Genomic DNA, 21433 nt, shown 5'->3' with positions numbered 1-21433 from the left:
GGGAGCAGAGGAGCTGGGAGTGGGGGGAGGGGGTGTCAAGGAAGCATTTTTCGATATCTTAATTAAGGATTATGAATTTTTATTATGAAAGACGAGTGCATGATTGAAGTGTATATGATATAGTGTTAATGACGGATAATTGTATATGATATAGTGTTAATAACGGATAATTGTATATGATATAGTGTTAATAACGGATAATTGTATATGATATAGTGTTAATAACGGATAATTGTATATGATATAGTGTTAATAACGGATAATTGTATATGATATAGTGTTAATAACGGATAATTGTATATGATATAATGTTAATAACGGATAATTGTATATGATATAGTGTTAATAACGGATAATATTATCTTGAAAATCGATTTAAAACAACAACTGTAGTAATGACAGTGAAAGAGCTTAAGCAATCCGATTATAACTTAACCTAACCATAACATTATATAAAATCTCTTGACTGCCTTTCACGTAATATTGATCTGTTATAAGACAGATATTACTTAAGGCAGGAAATATATTATCTAAGACTTTATACTCCAAACTTAATTAAACTGAAATCAAATACGATAGAAAAAAAAATACGAATTAAGAAAAAAAGAAGCAAGTTTGGATATCACAGTTTACCCTGATACCAGATACATACACTGAGGGTTAGTAGATGATAGCGGGATAACATGTCTGCTATGTTTTCTTTGTTATCTAATCTTACCATTTATTATGCTAATTTTAAGACAGGAACATAAGATTTGAGATAACATTAATAACTATAATTCATGTGTAAATAAATTCCTTTCTAAATCGTTAAAGTGATGCAAAAAATGACTTCGATCAATGGGTTAAAATAATACGTGAATGTGGACATCAAACAGAGAAGTCATTATTAATTTTTTTTTTTTTTCATCTGGGAAGGTGATTTATTTTTTATATCACTTAGAGCATAGTATTGGAGTAGAAGTTCTCACCCTGGGCAGCATACCGGTACGTCCAAGAAGCTCTATGAGAATCTGCCTTGTGTTGTAAATCCTATTCGATAAGATTAAAAACCTGTGCCGACGTGGTAACAGATGGATCACTAGTCGGTATTAACTTTTACTTTTTTCCAGTGATGTGGAAACTTTTCACCAAGTTGTTCTTTCTCAATTGTTTGTTGGTTACGTGAAATAAATGGAAACTCTGTCAACACCACACACACACACACACACACACACACACACACACACACACACACACACACACACACACACACACACACACACACTCATGCATACAGACGCATACAGTCACACACACACACTCACTTAAATACGTGTGTTTAAATGTGTGCGCGTGTAAGTACGAATTTACGTATACTTTCAGCCAAATACACCACAATAACGAATGAAAATGAATGAAATATAAAAAATTTAATTAATAATAACACCTTGACTGACTACACTTCCCAACGTGGCAGATCATGTTGTCTACCAGGAGGACTCAGGGGACACTATGGATCATCGACCTTCCCTCACCCCTCAGCCGCTGTCAGATAGCGGCGTCAAGCTGGGTGGTTTCCTCATCGACGTTCTCATCACCACAGGACACGTCGACATCCACCTCGTCACTCAGGGCAATATTGGTGAGGTTTTTTTTAATAAGGAAGTGGAGGAGTGATTTCCGGAAAGATGTGAAGACGTGTGAGATGAAGCAGGTCGACGTGTGAAGGTCGAGGCATTTTATAAGGAAAGATTTATGAATATTTGAATTTACAAGAGAGAGAGAGAGAGAGAGAGAGAGAGAGAGAGAGAGAGAGAGAGAGAGAGAGAGAGAGAGAGAGAATAATGGTGTCGAACTCTATGAAGTGATGTGTGTATGATTCTCGGAATGATTAGCAGGTGGTGGAGCGTACAGTCTCCTTCACTCGTGCGTTTACAGGGGCTCGTCAGGTTTTATGCAGTGTGGCAGCCCTGTGTTTGTTTACATTTGACAGAAGGAAATTCGCAATAGTAAACGTACTATGAAATCTAAGTAAAACAATATTAAAATAAATATGTCAATGTAATGATTTGTGGAATGTTTATATGAAGAGCCCCTGTAAACGCACTAGTGAAGAGGACTGTACATAGACATTGTATATGTGAAAAGGAATGAAGAGGAAGGAATGATGTCTCCTTCTTCTGTCTGGGGATCTCTCTAGCGTTTGAGGTTGTAAGAGTCGGGATGGGGAATATATCTCAATTATCAGTATACATGTAGTTAAGATAAAAGTAATTTGTAAATAAAATTAACTGCATATCTCCCCATAGTGAATTATTAGTACATAACTATTGGCAAGTATTGTACAATTGAGTTATAAATACATGACCTCGTTTTCTCAAGAACTAATTCAAGCAACACGTAATGATAGCCTTGTCAATTATCTGAAGGCTGTATGAACACTCAGGATCGATATCTAATTATGTAAACAGTAAAATAAATTGTTTCTAATTATAAACAATTGCTGTTGATTGTTAGTCATGACGCAACAGATCTCATGACAAGTTACGTCATAACGTAATTTTTCGAAATAGAGGTTCAGACCCTGTTGATAGAGGCTGACTGTTGTAATGTATGTATGTATGTATGTATGTATGTATGTATGTATGTATGTATGTATGTACAGTATGTATGTATGTATGTATGTATGTAAGTATGTATGCATGAATGCATGCATGCATGTATGTATGGATGGATGGATGGATAGAAGGAAGGATGTATGTATGTATGTATGTATGTATGTATGTATGTATGTATGTATGTATGTCATGCAATTTTTTCCCACAGTACAAGGGCTGGACACAGTAGCGTCGATGATGAACGATCGGTACATTCAGATTGAAATATGGACTGACCTGACGCTGTTTCTCACACACCTTGGCCCCACGGAAGGTTACCTGAGTACTGACCAATTCATCGTGTATGGGTCTTCTTCCGACATTCTCTCCATCATCAAAAAGGTCAGAAAGGTCCAAGAATCTAAAAAATATGCAGTTGATAATTATCCCGAACTTGATATACAACAGCAGTCTATTGCGTCTCAAAGATTCCCACGTTCTCATCTAACCTAAAGAATGACCACACATTTGATTTAAAAAACTTTCTAAAAAACTTTATAAACATAGACCACTTCACAATTGCCCTGAGTCGCTCTACTTCCTGGGGGTAAAATTTCAATTTGATAAACTTTGAAATATTGGACCAAGGGATATCTGAGTAGCTCTGCGGACTTTGGGTATCATCAGATCATCTTCAAGGCTCCTCCTAGGGGAAGAGTTGTGGTATGAGAAGAAGAGAGTTTTTAGTGCCATGTTAAGGTTTCATAATATCCAGAAGGAAAGTTTGCTAACAATATTCTTCTAAGGTAGAAAGATTAGTCTTAAACTTTTTATGTATTATTTTCATAGTAGTTTGCGACCTTCCAATGGTTAAAGTCCTCTAAGACAGGGGAAATATTATAGAAAATAGAAAGCACAAAGAAAAGTTTATTCACACGTATGGGAAGAAAGTTGTATGGTATTACCTCTGTGTATGAGGTAAGATGCGTTACTCGTACTCTCATGGACAAAGTTGGGTAATATAAAGGTTATTGTCACAGGTGTTCAGATTGTATTGTTTTGTTCCAATGTAGTTCGGTGCATCAACTGGCTTTTCATTTCTTACTGTTTGTAAAAGTTCACCAATTAACGACCTTTTATGTTACCCTCCCTTTGACTACACAAGTTCAATTATTTACTTGCTTTGTACCCTCTCTTTGGTCAGACAAGTTTATTGTTTCTTTGTTAAATTCTACACTGTGGGAATCCAACGTCAAATCAATCTAAAATTGTTAATAAAATTTCATTACAATATATGCATTAGCTCCATCACTTCAAGAGGGTAAACATTTTTCATTAAGTTTAACAGGTAACTAACTTCTTCGTGGTCATAGAGCTCCATCGGGTAATAACGTGGTTCCTCGTCTTGCTTTCATATAGAGACGAATCTTCATGGACGTCATCAACACAGGGGTGAGTCTTTGTTTATTTTATTAACACATACTTTCCTTTTTGTCCCTCTTAGTCTTCTGGTTGTTTATATCAGCGTTTCTTCCTGCTTCTCTTCTGTCTCTCTTCCTCCTGTTTACACTAGAGTTAACGTGTTGGTGTATTCACAGAGATCATTAACGGAAGCATCACTGATTGTGGTTGAATGTGGGTGCGCCAAGTCCCTAGACTTGCTTGTGATAGGTTTGTCTCACAGGATAAATATCTTCTGAGTAGATGCATCTCTCTTAATTCTTAATTGTTGAGCAAAAATCACTACACAGTGGCCAACTTCGATTACTATAAGGAATCTATAACATTAATACACAATGTGAGTATTTAAAGGAAGATAACAAATAGTACAGAGGCAGAATTGGATACAAAATATATTTCTACAAAAATAAATCTATTTAAGTATATATAACTGTTGACAATTTAAAGATACGGTATATATTTGTGTGTGTGTGTGTGTGTGTGTGTGTGTGTGTGTGTGTGTGTGTGTGTGTGTGTGTGTGTGTGTGTGATTGATTGTTTACATATTTACCCATTATAAGCAACTTTAAGTTAATACGAAGTGTTGGACAACCTAACCTAACCTGACCTAACCTAACCTAACCTCTGTACAGATAACAACGTGGTACTATGTGGTGCTGGACGACACAGCTACTAATCAGGAACTAGCGGATGCCCTGGAGGAGGGGTCTCACTCCCTCCTGCTGCGCCCCTCACAGTATTCCTCACAAGACTGGGCAGCCTACACCCTTATCTCTCCTGGCGACGGCACCAGGCACTTCCGCTTCGTGGGCAAGTGAGTCGGCCACGTAGGCGAGGGGAAGTAGGGGCTGTAGGGTGAATTAATGAATGAAAATACCTGAGGGAAATACAAGTAAAGTGTTTAGGGATGATAAACACATGGAAAGAAGTGGGGAATGAAGAGGTGGCGATGTAGGGTAAGTTTTAGGACTGGAAATCGCTTGAGAGTTAAATGTTGGAGATGAGAGGAAGTTATTGGATAGTGCAGGCAAGTAGTTTGGAAGGTAAAGGTAAGGAAAAGGAGAAATTTAAATTCAAAAGACATTTAAGAACAATACTTTAGATGAGATAGAAGTCTGTATTTCTGACCAAAGCGTATTTGTACTGTACATCATTGACGTGAGCTAAACATTTTATGGGGACAACTGAATTTTGAAAGTGATTACAATGGTTTGAATACCCAATTAAATCGGATTAACTTAGATGCCGGGGGATTCAAATGGTTTTTAAAGTCGGGTCCGGTAATGTGGTGATAAGCTCACTCATTGGGCTACAATAATGATATAAAATATATTTCGAGACATTTCCGAGTTAATCTATTTCATTTAACTTTGAAACTTAATATTATTATTGCAAGAGATAAAAAAAAAACATTTACTAACAAGATAAAAATTGTGTCGTGTTGGTTAGTGTAAAAGGTTGTTCTCGGAAATGAATAAACACAAAAAAAATTTAATTCAGATGAGAACTCCAGTGGCCTTTATTATACTGGTATTGTAATGGATAGGAGCTTAGTCTTTAGTCACTTTTACGGGGGCGTTTTGCCTTAATTGTCTGTTCCAATATGATTTTCAAAAAAATTTCCCCTGGGAATTTTACTGTAATGTTAGTTATTGCAGGCAGGATATATTGTGATATCTAATGGAAAATAATACTTGTTGAATAATGATGTAGGTAATGTTCTCATGTCAACAAACATCAAACGTGATATGAAGCTGAAATGTGTATAGGATCATCTGACTTAAATAATAACAGACTAAGCTGTCGGCTGTGTGTGTGTGTCTGTGTGTGTGTGTGTGTGTGTGTGTGTGTGTGTTGATGGCCTGTTTCTGTGTGAGGTCAAAGGTAATTCTGCCACTCACAACGTCAGTCTAACATGAATATTCTGCGCTTCACTACACTTTACATCCATATGCAGTTGTGTGTGTCAGTGCAGTATGAGGACCACAGGCGCTGTAGTGGTGTTCGATATTCAGCAATGTAAAAAAAAATAGGCTGGAACAACTCTATGAAGGTGTAAACAATTCTCATGCCTTCTTCCTGGTGAGAGTTATATTAAATCATGATAATTGTGATAGAAAAACACATTATAAAGCAAAAATTAAGCTCTAAATCTTAATCGAATCCTTATCTTATATGACAAAATGAAGATAATCTTAACAGTAACATGAGCAAGATTGTATTAGTCTCAATTTAAATAATCCTTACGTCCAGAGGGCAGAGCTTTTAAAAGATATTAAGACAGTGTATTATGTAACAGCCCCTCTGCCTCTCACACAGAAGATAAAGTATTCTGATTAATAAACACATTAATTGAATAAAATATATATCACTGAAGCTTCTAATTGCGGATCTCACAGTACTGCATATGGAGAACGTATAGTGTTCAAGTTATTATTTATTGATGATGAAGGTTTTGTTCCTAGCTCCTTACTACTGGAGGTGAAGGAGTGGGCTGAGGATGTAAAGATTATAATAGGCAAACTGTAGTGATGAAAATATTGGTGTAGATTAAGAGGAAAAGAGAAGAGATTATAAGAGACAAGTAGAGTGAACACCAGATAGAGACACATCCGTAAAGATACTTTTTTGGGGGTTAGGTATTGGTGAGATGAATAGACGAGCTGACACATAACACATAACAATATTTAGTCCACCGCAGACACCCGCATGTTTAAACTTCCCTCAGGTGGACCAAGGGTAACGGGCTGAAGGTAATAAGACAGCTGTTCCCTCCTTTTTCTACTAACCTGTGGGGCCGAAAACTCACCATAGGCGTCATCAACGTGAGTACCACTTAAATAATTTTTACCCCCACCCCTTAAGCTATATTTTCCTGCTCATATAGATATACCTTTTGAGTCCTCGTCCTTGTTTTTATGTTCATCTCTTTTAGGATACATATCTTGAAGGTGTACATTGTTTGTACTCTCTGCATACACTTTAATTCTATTGTGTACTGCCTATTTTTTTTTCATTGTCGTTTATACACGCGGTACATCTTTAAGCTAGTGTTTATACTCACTAGGATGTTTTTGTTTCTGTCATAGTGTATATCATTTTACGATAATAATGACAGAATGTAAAAATATAGTGACTCTAAATTTCTTGATATTTTTATTTTGACGGCGCAAGTCGGGATGAAGAGAGTGTTGTAGAAAATATTATGAATAACTAGATATGATAATGAATGTTTGCTCACGCCGTTAAAACGTCTTGAATACATTTTCTTGATGAGAAAAGTAAGAAAGTTTTAATATTTTAAGTGTACGTAATATCTTGTCACTCGCTGTTTTAATCTTAACATTCGAGAATATCAAAAGTTTGGCTAAACATTTACTCTTCCTTCTTTCTTACGTCGAACCTTGACCCTCACGTAACACTGACTGGCACCTGAGCAATGTTTTAGTAACATACATGAAATTCTCTTTTGTTGAAATAAATAGATTCATTCATACACTCGCTTTATTCTAATTTATTCATGATATTACATAGAATTCGGAGTCCTGTTCCAGATTCCAAAAATTCCTATGTTTCTTCTCTGTTTTTGCTTTGTTTTTTTAATTCCCTGTTGATGTTGATGTTAAGTGGGGCAGTGGCTGTGACTGGAGTCCATAATATGGCGTTTACTCCTGCTCTTTGATATTTGTAAATGGTGTTTTAGTTTGAACTTGACTTTAACCTTATTTGGGACTTTCTGTGAAGCATTAATGTGGCTTTATTTGTTGTTTTACTTCAACTTCACTGGTAAGGGAGAGTAGGTGACATGGGATAGGTAGGTGGGTGACTTAGCAGGGAAGGTGTGTATGGGTGTACTGGAAGGCTATGTGATAATAGTAATCAGCATCATCTTTCGAGAACTCTGAAAATGTTTAAAGAGTCTCTGTGGTGCGTAACCCAAAAGATCAGATTGTGGTGTCAAAAAACCTAGACAAGACATGAACCTCAAGACAGCTCCAGCGTGTGGAAAGGAGATATGACTGATGAGCTTCTGCGTCAGGCACACCACCAACTATGTTTTCAGACTAAACACTATTAATTTCACGTTAACGATACACATCGATCTTTTAATGATATATATTCTTAGTACGACCTTCTTTGTAGCCACAGTACTTTATCGAGGTGTTCATGAGTTTAATTCATAATGAAAATATTGACAATTTCACCCATCGACAATGATTAAACAGGCCTTTCACACGCGTTAGAAAAGCAAACTCACGAGCAGATACTCTCCCCGGTGCCTTAAGTCAGCAAACACTCTGATCATTCTGTCATGTGTGTCCACAAACATGTTTGCCAAGACATGACACGTATTAATAAGCACACCTGAGTGAAGTGTTATGGTAATCAACGAAAATAAAATGTTCTCACTTTAACATTTTATGAAGTCACATTAACACAAACATGACTTGTTATATTAATGTATTAGAAAAATGAATCACGGTAATAATATTTTTGTTTTCCTCTTCTGTTTGTCAATATTTGTGTCTTATTAGCATACCGAGCGGAAAAAATATATATATTACTGACTTTGATAAAACAAATAGTGGCCTTTGTAGCCTTCGGGGATTAATTAACGTTCCTTGATAAAAAAATACAGCGGTGAAAGTTACCTATATGATTATAAACAATATCACTAAATGTATTTGTATTTTCTATTGGACCAACAACACTCAGTTACACATTTAGGAATTATTGACAACCTCCGGATATGTAAAAAAAAAGAAATTCTCACATATCACTTTTATTTAGATCAGTAAAATATTAAAGACAAACGTATTTACGGACCGATTCCCATCAGACAAGCGAAGAAGTAAAAAGAAATATATATTATTATCACAGTAGAATTTATAATTGGTGCGATTAGTTACAGCATCAATTTTCCTTAGCGCGCATAAACATGGTGTAAACCAAATGAACGAAAATTATACACATTCATATCCCTTTTCTCTTGCAACACATTTCTAATAAATTTCCCGACAAAGACCTCTCTCTCTCTCTCTCTCTCTCTCTCTCTCTCTCTCTCTCTCTCTCTCTCTCTCTCTCTCTCGTTGACTTCACATATTCCTTTGTTTCACCTTTTCTCTTAATCTCTGTTTGTCATTCCACTTCATTTTCTGTAATTCTCTTTTATCTTATCGTCCTCATTTTCTTTCCCTTGCCCTCCCTATTTCTGTCCCTTCTTTGTTGAGTTCCCTCTTCTATATTTTATTCCCTTCCTTCCCATTTTCCTCTCCAGTTTTATTTTCCTGTCTTATTCACTTCTCCCTCGCCGTCTTATTTCCCCTCTCTTTCCCCCCCTCCTCATTTTCTATCTCATTCCCCCTCTCATTCCCTCTCTTCACTTTCTATCTCATTCCCCTTTCATTACCCCTCCTCATTTCCCCTCTCATTCCCCTCTCTACAGAAGCCGCGAGTGTTGCAGCTACAGGAGGCCACGAGGTCCTCCCCGGCCACCATGGAAGGATACTCCCACGATATCCTGGTGGTGATAGAGCGCTACCTCAACTTCAGCGTCGTCCCCCGCAGGTTCAAGGACTGGGGCACTCCAGCACGCAACGGATCCTGGGATGGCGTCATAGGAGCCCTCTTCAGGAAGGTCCTTAATGCTGTGGTTTGATTTAGATTTCAGTTTGGGAGTTTCATTGTACGTTAGAGGAATCCTGAGTAACTTCACACCTATAAATAAAGTATATCTAAAACCCATCCACAACAATGGCGGGAAACATCTCGTAAACCCCACGTGCCACTCCGCCCTTCTTCACTCTTATATAGTTAAAATACGAAGCATATTTTCACACTAATGAATGTCCTTCAACTTTCAGCCTTTTCCCATGTAATATCTCACCAGCTGAGGGATATTATCCACCCGATGTGGGTCAGTGACCTGTGCCCAGGTGGACTAACCCCGTAAAAAAAATCAAGCTACTGTTTTTCAAATAACGTTATATTTCCAGGATTTATCTGAGCGTTATATTTTCATCACTATAAAAAATTTTCTCGTGCGGTAAAAGCTTGAAGTTTATTACAATGTTTTTGACCGGTAGGAGATTGACTTCAGCCCCATGGACTTTACACCAACGAAGGAGAGTCGTGAGGTAATGTTTATTGTTATTCTCACAGATATATAAACCTAGTTATATATATATGACTGAGTTAGTTTACACACATATATAGCTACGCATAATTACGAGACTGACGATAGAGAAACACATTTGAAATATTATAATTCTTTGATATTTTCATACGCGATAATATCAAATCCAGTCATTCTATAATTACAGTTTTCATGTTACTGCCAAAACCAGATACACCTGAAACTTTTTATTTATGAAATGATATTACATAATGACGAATTTACTATTGAATTACAAAGGTTACTGACGTTATAATTTCCTACTCTCTCTCTCTCTCTCTCTCTCTCTCTCTCTCTCTCTCTCTCTCTCTCTCTCTCTCTCTCTCTCTTCATCAGGTGATTGACTTCAGTGAGTGGGTCGGCGAAGATCCTGTGGTGATTACCTCAGCAGCTCCTCAACCCATGATAAGGCCCTTCCTTCTGCTGGAGATCTACCATCCCTGGGTTAGTAAGACCTACCACCATTCCTGGGTTCGTAAGACCTACCACCATCCCTGGGTTAGTAAGACCTACCACCATCCTGGGTTAGTAAGACCTACCACCATCCCTGGTTAGTAAGACCTACCACCATCCCAGCACCAATAGGGGCGTTGATAGAGGAGGTGAAGGAAAAGGGGGGTTGATATGGAAGGGAGACGAAGATGTGGCGGCGGGGGTTAAAGGCATACCACAAAAATAGGAAAAAAGAAAAAATGCAAATAAGATTTGAGAGAATAGGAAGATGAGAATTATTTTGAGAGAGAGAGAGAGAGAGAGAGAGAGAGAGAGAGAGAGAGAGAGAGAGAGAGAGAGAGCATGAAGTAAAGGTTTATAAACAAGAGAAAAAGAGAAGAAGGTAAAGGAACTCAGAGAAAAGGGTAAGTAAGTAAGCAAGTTAGTAAGTAAGTAAGTAAGTAAGTAACCACCCTCTCTCTCTCTCTCTCTCTCGGTACAGTGAAGGTAAACAGAGTAAGCTAGGGTGTAGAAGCCTTGAGCCACACAGAACCACAAGACCGCTAAGAATAACATCACCATCTCCTTCGTCTCTTACCTCAATCTTCATCTTTATTTTTAGCATCCATCTATAATCTTTCTTACTGTCGCCCAATCATCCCTTTCCATTCACAGAAGAGATGAGAGAGGAAACCTTAGACACATGAAGAGCACAATAAATATTTAATTGAATAAATAAATAACATTGTGGGAATACAGTCAATAGTTATAATGAAATTTTTAATAGGTCGACAAATAATAATAATAATAATAATAATAATAATAATAATAATAATAATAATAATAATAATAATAATAATAATAATAATAATAATAATAATAATAATAATAATAATAATAATAATAATAATAATATCAGGCACCATCCTTGACCTGGCTCAATGCTTCTCACAATCAGCAGCAGTTACACATACTCACAGAGAAGACCCCTACCCACTCCTCTCACTTCCCTAATCTCTGTTTTACAGTCTATAAAATACATATATGTTGTCATCAAGGGAGTATTATTTAAGGGAGAAAAACCACTCATAATGCTCTGTTACGACACCATTCTCTTTTATCACCTCAGATGTGTTCGTTCATCAGGCCTTCGCTCTGCTTACAGTCGACGTGATAAGTTTTAATGAAAGACTCGACTTGGCCTAAATTTATACCTTATAATACAACAACAAGAGCAGTGTAATATTACCCTAACTGTGGCATATATTTTTATCTGAAGATTGTAAATTAATTTCAAGTGAGGTGGACAAACATTACACAGGGAGGTTGCTGTGTTATCTCCCTATTTTGTCCATTACTTTTACCGCGTGTGTTAACAATAAAAAGGTGTGAGGACGTACGGTAGGTGAGTGGCAGCACAAGAGCTTCAAGTTTTAATCATAATGTGAAATGGATTAACTTGTGCTAAAAGGTATAGTAAGAACAGTTATGTGAGGTACCAGGGTTTAATAATTTAATAATGGAAATGGTGAAACACGCTTCACAACGCTGAGTGTATGAAAAGTGTTAATGAATTGGGAATTCACTTATGAATCTATTGCTTTCTCTATCCAATATTGAACCGGCTTGGTAATGCTAAAATGTCTTCCATTTTCAACTGTATATTTGGTTGTTCAGATTCATTATTCACCAAGAACTTTTTTTTTTAACTTGGGAATTGTATTTACACTGAATGGGTTGATTTTACAAGAGTAATTAACATATTTAATTGTTATACCTACTGGAGTAACAGTATATCTCACGACAGTATACACATGTTACTTGTGAATCTATGTATACAACTCAGCATCACAGAATTATATTGTTTTCGATATTGTCATAAAAGGAGGAAGGTGATAAAGATACAGAGAGACAAAAAAAAAGACATAAACAGACGTAGATATAATTACATAAAGAAAAAATAAGAAATATGATTAAGTTCTCGGGACTTCTATGCTGAGACAAGCCACCCTCTTCCCCTACAGGTGTACGTGTCCATGTTAGGTGTGCTGGGGATGAGTGGGGTGACTATATATCTGCTCACCTGGGCTAACGTGGTACTCCTGAAGGGGGTCTACCCTCCGCCACGCTCACTGCGCTTTACGGACTTGTTCTTCAGTGCCTGCAAGACCGTCGTGTCGCAATGTAAGTCTCCCGGAATCAGTAAGTTTTAACGATTTATGAAGTTGGTATCTTAAGGACATTGAGAGTTAAGGAGAGAAGTTAAGTTAAAGACAAACATTCAGTAGCTTTCCTCAAGGAGTTTATGTGAAAAGAATAACTAAAGAGAGAAAAATGAAACAACTGTAGGGGAGAATACAGTAAATTTCAGTTCCAGACCTTGACATTTCAGGATAAAAATATTGAAATAAAATAGTTTTCCTTTCGCTACAGAATATTAAAGTCCATGATGAAAAATATAAAGAAAAAAAAACAAATTAAAAAAACATCGAATGCGCCTCGGGTATGATGCAACAGGAGGTAACAGATACTTAAAACAAGGTATTGAGTTATACCTTTAACTGTAATTCTTGAACACTTAATACATTATGGAGAATTATACATTACAATCCTTATGTCGATACAGTTTTATCATGGCTGCTTGAGGTTTATTTCTGTAAAACCTTTTCTGAAATAGGCTGATTTAGTAGCCATGATTTATTGACAATATATAAGGAAAAGTTATTATCATTATCTTTTATAAATGGAACTTGAAACTTTAAAATACAACTAATATGCAAAACTTTATGTGACTATCGGTCTCTCAACTTTAGTTCTCGAGTGACGTCATCTACCACTTGGGAAAATGTCAGATGTGTTCACGTCAACTATTCTTCTCAGGTGGTTGTTTGTTTCACAGATTTTGTTCATGAAAATATATCATTAAATCAGAGTTAAACGATACGGTACCACACATAAATGCTTTTCTTCTGTATTTAATTTTTAAGTAGTTCTTCCGATGGACGTTAAGAAAGAGAAAGAGAGAATGAGAAAGAAAGAGAAAAAGCAGTAATTGCAGCGATAGTTTGTGCGAGTCTCTTAGGACCTGTGGAGAGAAAGAAAGATAAGAAATTACAAAGCGAACTTAAATGGGGTCTCTCAGCGGGCGTAGCAGCTGTCTTAACGAGTGTTGGTGAGACTCGTTCATCTACACTAACAGTCTTTCTCAGTGTTCCTTCATACTCACCTGGATCTTTCGTTACTAGTGATTCATCTCTTACTGTAGCGACCTGAGATATACTTGTCATTCTCCAATTTCAGCCTTCAACTGTTTGCATCACTACATCCTCTACAGTATCTACACGAAAGTAATCACACTAACAACTACATTACATCCACTAAAATACAACTTTTAAATGGGAGTCAGAGAGAAGGCTTGCGGGTTCATTCGTTGTCACACCGCACACAACACGGCCAATGGGCAAATAAAACGATTGTCGAAATATTGTGGTAATCCTTTGAGAAAAAATTATCACCAAATGTAATGCCTATCCGTATATAGTGAACACCGTGTACAGGAAGACGTTACTGAAAATAACTTAAATCCTCGTTTTTTTCTTCCTGCCAATAGTTGGTGGTGAATGACCGAGCAGTCAATATAGGAGGGAGAGATATTGAACCATGGGGGGGAAGTATGACTCAATCTCGATTTGGCATTGGGGGGAATATTTTTTTATCTATGAAATATTTGTTTGGGTTTGTGTGGACGTGTGTTTGGGTTTGTGTGGACGTGTGTTTGGGTTTGTGTGGACGTGTGTTTGGGTTTGTGTGGACGTGTGTTTGGGTGTGGACGTGTGTGGGTTTGTGTGGACGTGTGTTTGGGTTTGTGGACGTGTGTTTGGGTTTGTGTGGACGTGTGTTTGGGTTTGTGTGGACGTGTGATTGGGTTTGTGTGGACGTGTGTTTGGGTTTGTATGGACGTGTGTTTGGGTTTGTGTGTATGTGTATGTGTTACTTTAAACCCATTGATAAGTGGACTATGCTATATATGCATATAAAAATTTTGCACATTGGCACTTCAATATCAACTCATAAACTTTATAACTATATATGCAAATTCGTTCATTCACCCAATCGGAAACATGACAGAGGCAGCTGGTACATATAATGGGGAGTTGACTCTTTCAGATAAAGAGATAAATATTCATATTATAGGTAATTTATTATTAGACTTTATTATGATCAGATCATTTAATTTGCATTTATGTAAATTTTTCGATTATTACTATGACCATAGGGACCGAAAGTTGTTAATTAGAGTCGTTAACGGTAACAAAATGAATGATATTAATAATTATAATTTATTTCTTGTTTCTTCCCTTTATCCTACGTGGGCAATAAACACGGAAAATGTCTGCGTTCTGATATTTATGTACCAGCGGTCAGCACACAACTTTGGAGCCCGTATTTATATGCGTTAAGTATACAAGCATTCAACATCCACTTAAGTCTATACACACCTCTGGTTAAGACAAGCCCTTGCTCTATACACACCTGCTTAGTATGCACCGAGGCTCAAACTAAACCTTATTAACACACTTATGGTCAGTACACACCTATGCTCAATATACACCTGTTCATTACACCTAATCCTTGCAGGGGTGAGGGTGTTACCGAGAGAGTTTAGTGCCAGGGTGTTCTTCATGATGGTGCTGAGTATGTCCCTAGTGCTTGATGCCGCCTACCAGGGACACATTACTGCCTTCATCGCCCTACCTAGGTGAGTGAGGGAAGAGGCTACCTTAGTGAGTGAGGGGGGAGGCTACCTAGGTGAGGGGGAGGCCCTACCATGGTGAGTGAGGGGAAGGCCCTACCATGGTGAGTGAGGGGGACTACTTAAGTACCAAGGTGAGTGAGGGGACTACCATGGTGACTGAGAGGGATTACCTAGATGAGTGAGTACATGGCAAAGAAGATATATAAAATGACTAGAAGAAAGGATATTGAGAGAGTAAGAGAGAGAGAGAGAGAGAGAGAGAGAAGATAATCAGGTGAGGAAACCTTGAAACTCTTGTTCTAACAGTAAATCCGATCTCAGTGAACTAGCAAAAATTTGGGGGAGAAAAATTACATCTGTGAACTGTTTGCGGCTTCAGACCAGAATTGTTGTTTCAAAGTTGAGAGCGGCTTAGTAGTTTCAATGCAGTTAAATGATAATTGCTTATGTAACGTGAACTTTGAGAAATTTCAATTAAATAGCAGAAATTTCCAATCACCCTAAAAAAAAATCTTTACACATATGTTTAAGTTCATAAATGTAGGCGGCACTTGGCGAGAATAGATATAATTTGTTGAGAGAAAATATTTGAGGAACAGAATTTGACCTGTATTTTTTATATGCATATAGATTAAATAATAGTTATCTTGAGTGGGATTATATATAGACACAGGTAAAGAGAATAAGTAAAGGTTATCTTGAGTGGGATTATACATAGACACAGGTAAAGAGATTAAGTAAAGGTTATCTTGAGTGGGATTATGTCCACAGATTCACGGCGGTGATCGACAACCACGAGCAGCTGTCGGCAAACAAGAGCGTGATTCCGGTGACAGAGCGACACTCAACCACCCAGACGATGATCATGGTTAGTGACAGCCGGACGGTGTGTGGTGTTAAAGGCATGCGGGAAGGTAGGTTGAAGTTGAGGAAAATGAAGGCAGGAAGGATGAAAGAGGGTAGGGAGGGGGGGGGGGAAGGGGGAGAAACTGAGGTGAGATGGAGAGAAGGTAATAAAGAGAGAAGATTGGAAGAGGGAGAAAGTGAAGTGGGAGGGATGTTAGGTGATAGAGAGAGAAAGTGATGGGTAGGGAAGGTAAAAGAGAGGGTAGGTGAAGGAAAAAAGAAGATGGTAGTGAGGGTTAAAGGGAAGGTAAAGTATGGTGGTGAAAGGCGAAGAGGAGGGAAAGATAGTAGTGAAGAGAAGGATGAAGGGAGGCAAGAAGGGAAAGATAGAGAGCTATTGGTGAGACATGGAAAGAGGAGAGTGAGAGGAAAGGGGGAGAGAATGGATAGTGCAGGGCTAGGATAATTAACCTAGTGAAACTGTGGAAAGGAAAGGAAAGGAAGAAGGAAAGTTAAACCTGGCAAAAAAGAAGGAAGAGAGGGTGGAAGAGGGAAATAATGATGCACCTGAAGAAAGTTAAAGAGGAAATCTGGAAGAGAGGAGACGGGACAGAGTAAAAAAGAATAAAACTGGCGAAAACCTGGAGGAAGGGAGAGGAGAAAAGAAAATGATAAGGGAAATGAGATGGTGAAAGTTTGGGAGGGGAGAAAAAAGAGAGAGAGAGAGAGAGAGAGAGAGAGAGAGAGAGAGAGAGAGAGAGAGAGAGAGAGAGAGAGAGAGAGAGAGAGAGAGAGAGAGAGAGAGAGAGAGAGAGAGAGAGAGAGAGAGAGAGGTTAATACACGAAGATGAAAGGGGAAAAACAGTGTGACATGAAGGAAGAACAAGGAAGAGGCAGAGGGCCGACGGATGGTGGAATAGGACAAAGGAAAGGAGGAGAAAAGTCAGAAAATGGATAACCTGACGAAGTAGTGAGAGATGGTGAGGCTGGAGGTGGGAATTGATGAGAAGATAGCTAAGGAGAAGAAGTAGTGAAGATGCAGTAAGGAAAAAGGTAGATAAGTGATAGAGAGTAGAAGAATGAGACGAAAAAGGAGAAAGGAGAGAAGGAGAGAAGGTCTTTGGGGATTGGAGGAGAGAGTAGTGAGGAAATGGAGAGGTGAGGTAGGCTAGATATTTGAGTAAGGGAGGGATAGAGGGAGGAAGGAGCAGTCACAGTCTTTCCTTACTTTTCTCTCTCTCTCTTCTCAATTCACCTCCTTCTCCCTTATTTCCTCATCTCCCTTTCTCTGCGATATCTCTCACTCAAACATCCAACTTCAATATCTCCTCGTATTTCCTCTTTCTCACATTATTTTGTTTTGTTTACTATTCTCCTCTTCATTACTTCTCATTCCCTCTCCCACGTTCATCATCATCATTGAGTTCCTACTTCATTTCACTTATCACTGGCTCTCTCTTGCTCTCCTCCTCTAGCAACCATTAATTACCCTCTCCACTCTCTCTCCTCCTCCCTCCTCAATAATCATCCAAGAATGTTTTCCGTCGTATCCGAAATTTAATCAGACTTAACCTTATGTTTAAGTAATTTCAACTTCAACATCTTAAAATTTCAAAACACTTTCTGATTCAAAGGCAACACAAAACAGGTAATTTTGTCTTCTTAAACGATCGATTTTTTTTTTTAAGTCTCAGTGGACAGGACAGGTAAATCATGCTATGGCGTTCTCTATCCTTGTTACTTGTGACAGGTACAGTAAAGTAATTAATTCATACCTTGTGTACTCTCTCCGACATATGTCCTTATGAGACTGTTTTATTCCTTTATTCCTTCTCTTGTATTTATTTACTCTTGCTCTTTATCGAATTAAAAGCTGAAGATTCTGAGGTATTATTTTCTAGCAAAGTCTCATTCCTCTACTACATTGACTCCTAAATACTATTCGGGTTATTTATTATATTCTTGGTCACTTCACCGTCCTGCAGGAATCAGAGAGAGAGTCCTTCCAGAAGCTAGCGGCCCGCCTTCAGGTGTTTGACGCTATTTTTTTGGACTCGGCAGCCTTCTACGAGGGCATCGCGGTCGGCAAGTGGGCCTTTGTAGGTGAGATGGGTAGAAAAGTGTGTTTATACACTCACTCACACACACACACTTTTATATACTGTAGCCTGTGTCAATTGTGGTCGTAGTAGCATTTTACAACCTCAGCTAGAAAGTGCGAGGCTATTAATAAATCCGTACGTGTTTTCTAGCTGGGGTTTGTAGAAGGCAGCTACGACCACAGGTAACACGGGCTAACCCTGGTGGACACTCTCGTCGCTGGAGAATAAGACGATGGATTAGGCTTTGTGTAAAATACAACAAAGCCTAAATTACTTATAGTTGTCCGAGTGGTGCCGTGGTAACTCTCCCTGTTACCATGTGTTTGTATATGTTGAAGGTTTAGGTTAGGTTAGGTTAGGTTAAGTTAGGTTAGGTCAGGATAACAAAAGATGGCATTTGACCTCCCAAGTCCCGTCATCCTTCTAACACGAGCAATCCTTCGTATCTTGCAGCGACATCACCCTACTGTAGTGAGGATCAACATTCCTAAAGTTTAATACGAAATTGTGTTAACTGAGGCTTGACAACTTATACGCTATCCCAGCATAGAAGTCAGAGGGAAGCGATGTTACTATTATTATAAATAAATAAATAAATAAAAATAAATTAAATAAGGCAGAAGTAGGAAAATATAATACATATTGAAGTAAAACTCATTCTCTAATTACTATAGCAGTGATTTTCAAGTTCTTCCTCTCACGGTACAGCACACATAAACAAGTATTGAAATGAGTTCCACTGTACTGCTTCACGGCCTTAAGAAGAAAAAAAAAATTAACACAGAATATTCCGAAAACGGTCGTAAGCTATTCACATCTGCCACCCAACTCTTGTTTGTGGAAGAGACACGTAAGGTAGAATTTAATCCTCTTAGTTAACTATAAAAGTATATTCCCACAACTTTTTTACCACATATATTTTTTTTTCGTCAACTGGTGGCCATTGTATAGATTAATGAATAGAACCTTTTGATTTAGTTTTTATCAGAGCCATAATTAATGAACTCTTTATATCTCGATAATATTACAGGGGGAAAATTTAATAGTTAATTTTCATATATTATTTCGATTCTTCTTGATAGTTACTGATATTATAGAATTTTTTTACTCCACAATCCTTCATAACAAACATCAATAATACAATACGTATTTTATAGTTATACGTATAAAGGAAGTGATTTTGCTTATAAACACATGTTATGTTATTTTGACTGATATTAACTTAGAGAAAAGAGAGAGGAAAGCAAAATCTTAAATACCACTCAGTTCAACATTGAATTCCAGAAAATATATTAAATGGATGTTTGTGTGTGTGTGTGTGTGTGTGTGTGTGTGTGTGTGTGTGTGTGTTTAGCAATATACAATTGTGTGAGAGAGAGAGAGAGAGAGAGAGAGAGAGAGAGAGAGAGAGAGAGAGAGAGAGAGAGAGATATTGAATGATTAAAACAGTGAAGCAAACAGCAAGAAACAAACACACATTCCCATTTAAAAAAAAAAGTGATTAAATTCGTATAAATTATTATTTTATTTTTCCACTGAACAAAACGCTTTACACGGCTATGATTCTTCACAAGTCACTACCCACCGATAAAAATAATTACAGTAATTAAAAATCCTCCCAATCAATTGAAAGTTAGGTTAGGTTAGGTTAGGTTAGTCAGATGTTATTCATTCCGTCAAATTTTCTGCGAATTAAAATATTTATATGAGTCTTTATGTTGGTAATATTGAGTTATAGCCAATCAATACGTTCAACAATTTAATTCCCCGTTGTATTATATTTTGGGGGGAATATTTCTTAACAGTATTTAGATTCATTTAGTGAACATTAATATAGTTCCTGGATGCGGTTGATACGAAAGAGTTGAATGAAGTTTTATCTCAATGAAAGTTACTCAACCAGTATGGACTATAAACTTGGCATAAGATAACATTACTAATACAGATTTTATCAAACTGAAGACGGACTCATTTCATAGACTCATACAGCTCGACGTACGGAAGAGCTCTGGACTATGAGGTTGAAGGCCAACGCTGCAGGTTCTATGTATCAAGAAACAGTGTAATTGGAGGTCTTGACGCATGGCCATTCCCCAGGAACTCTCCCGTTCACTCTCAGATATCAACCTCGTAAGTGCTAGTGATATTCATTGATGAGCTATTAATATTTGCTAGTGATACCTAGTTCTAAGCTATTAATATCTGTTAGTGATACCTAGTTATGAGCTATTAATGTGTGCTAGTGATACCTAGTTCTGAGCTATTAATATCTGCTAGTGATACCTCGTATTGAACTATTAATATGTGCGAGTGATACCTACTGTAGTTATGAGCTATTAATATGTGCTAGTGATACCTAGTTACGAGCTACTAATACCATTGCCTTAAGGTGTTCATATCACTGAGACGACCGCCTTAGGGCACAATATCATTTCTCTACTTATTAAAATACATTATTCCCTCTTACCCATTCTCTTCTTCCCTTAGACATAAAGCCTCTCACACATACTTCTCCCTTTCATCTCCCCCTTCCACAGACTCAAGTGGCTGCGTTACTACGGCATTCTGGAACAGATTAAATCCCGTTATTACCAGTCCAGGTGTCAGACGACCAAAGGGCTCAAGTCTCGGGAGGGGCCTAACAAGATGGATATATTAATGATGCAGTCTAGTTTCTACGTGTTAGGTGTTGGCTGCTCCGTGGGGATGTCCGTGTTTGTAGCCGAGATAGTGGTGGTTACTCTGAGGAAGTACTGCTTGTGGTAAATGTTGGTTGGTGTTGGTGGTGGTGACTGTAAGGAAGTACTCCTTGTGGTAAATGTGGTGGTGGTGGTGGTGACTGTGAGGAAGTACTGCTTGTGGTAAATGTGGTAGTGGTGGTGGTGGTTACTCTAAGGAAGTGGTAGTGGTGGTGGTGTTACTCTAAGGAAGTACTGCATGTGGTAAATGTTGGTTGGTGTTGGTGGTGGTGACTGTGAGGAAGTACTCCTTGTGGTAAATGTGGTGGTGTGCTGTGGGTGGTGGTGGTGACTGTGAGGAAGTACTGCTTGTGGTAAATGTGGTGGTGGTGGTGGTGACTGTG

At 37.8% G+C, this 21433-nt stretch overlaps 1 protein-coding gene across 1 annotated transcript in view; it reads left to right on the top strand.

Annotated features, from left to right (window-relative positions):
* LOC121874827 overlaps positions 1-21208 on the top strand; it is a 29217-nt gene extending 8009 nt beyond the window's left edge. The window contains exons 3-16 of the mRNA XM_042379112.1: positions 1460-1624; positions 2809-2981; positions 3999-4031; positions 4673-4854; positions 6769-6865; positions 9487-9678; positions 10127-10177; positions 10552-10659; positions 12672-12831; positions 15286-15406; positions 16175-16271; positions 18235-18352; positions 20331-20481; positions 20889-21208. Coding sequence (XP_042235046.1) covers positions 1460-1624; positions 2809-2981; positions 3999-4031; positions 4673-4854; positions 6769-6865; positions 9487-9678; positions 10127-10177; positions 10552-10659; positions 12672-12831; positions 15286-15406; positions 16175-16271; positions 18235-18352; positions 20331-20481; positions 20889-21117 — 1877 coding nt within the window. The 3' untranslated portion in view covers positions 21118-21208. The remainder of the gene's footprint in view (positions 1-1459; positions 1625-2808; positions 2982-3998; positions 4032-4672; positions 4855-6768; positions 6866-9486; positions 9679-10126; positions 10178-10551; positions 10660-12671; positions 12832-15285; positions 15407-16174; positions 16272-18234; positions 18353-20330; positions 20482-20888) is intronic.
* The last annotated feature ends 225 nt before the right edge of the window (positions 21209-21433 follow it).

The sequence above is a fragment of the Homarus americanus genome, unplaced genomic scaffold, assembly GCF_018991925.1.
Source record: "Homarus americanus isolate GMGI-L3 unplaced genomic scaffold, GMGI_Hamer_2.0 scaffold56009, whole genome shotgun sequence".
NCBI classification, from domain to species: Eukaryota; Metazoa; Arthropoda; class Malacostraca; order Decapoda; family Nephropidae; genus Homarus; species Homarus americanus.
The sequence above is the reverse complement of the archived record's forward strand: the minus strand, read 5'-3'. Positions and strand labels throughout refer to the sequence as shown.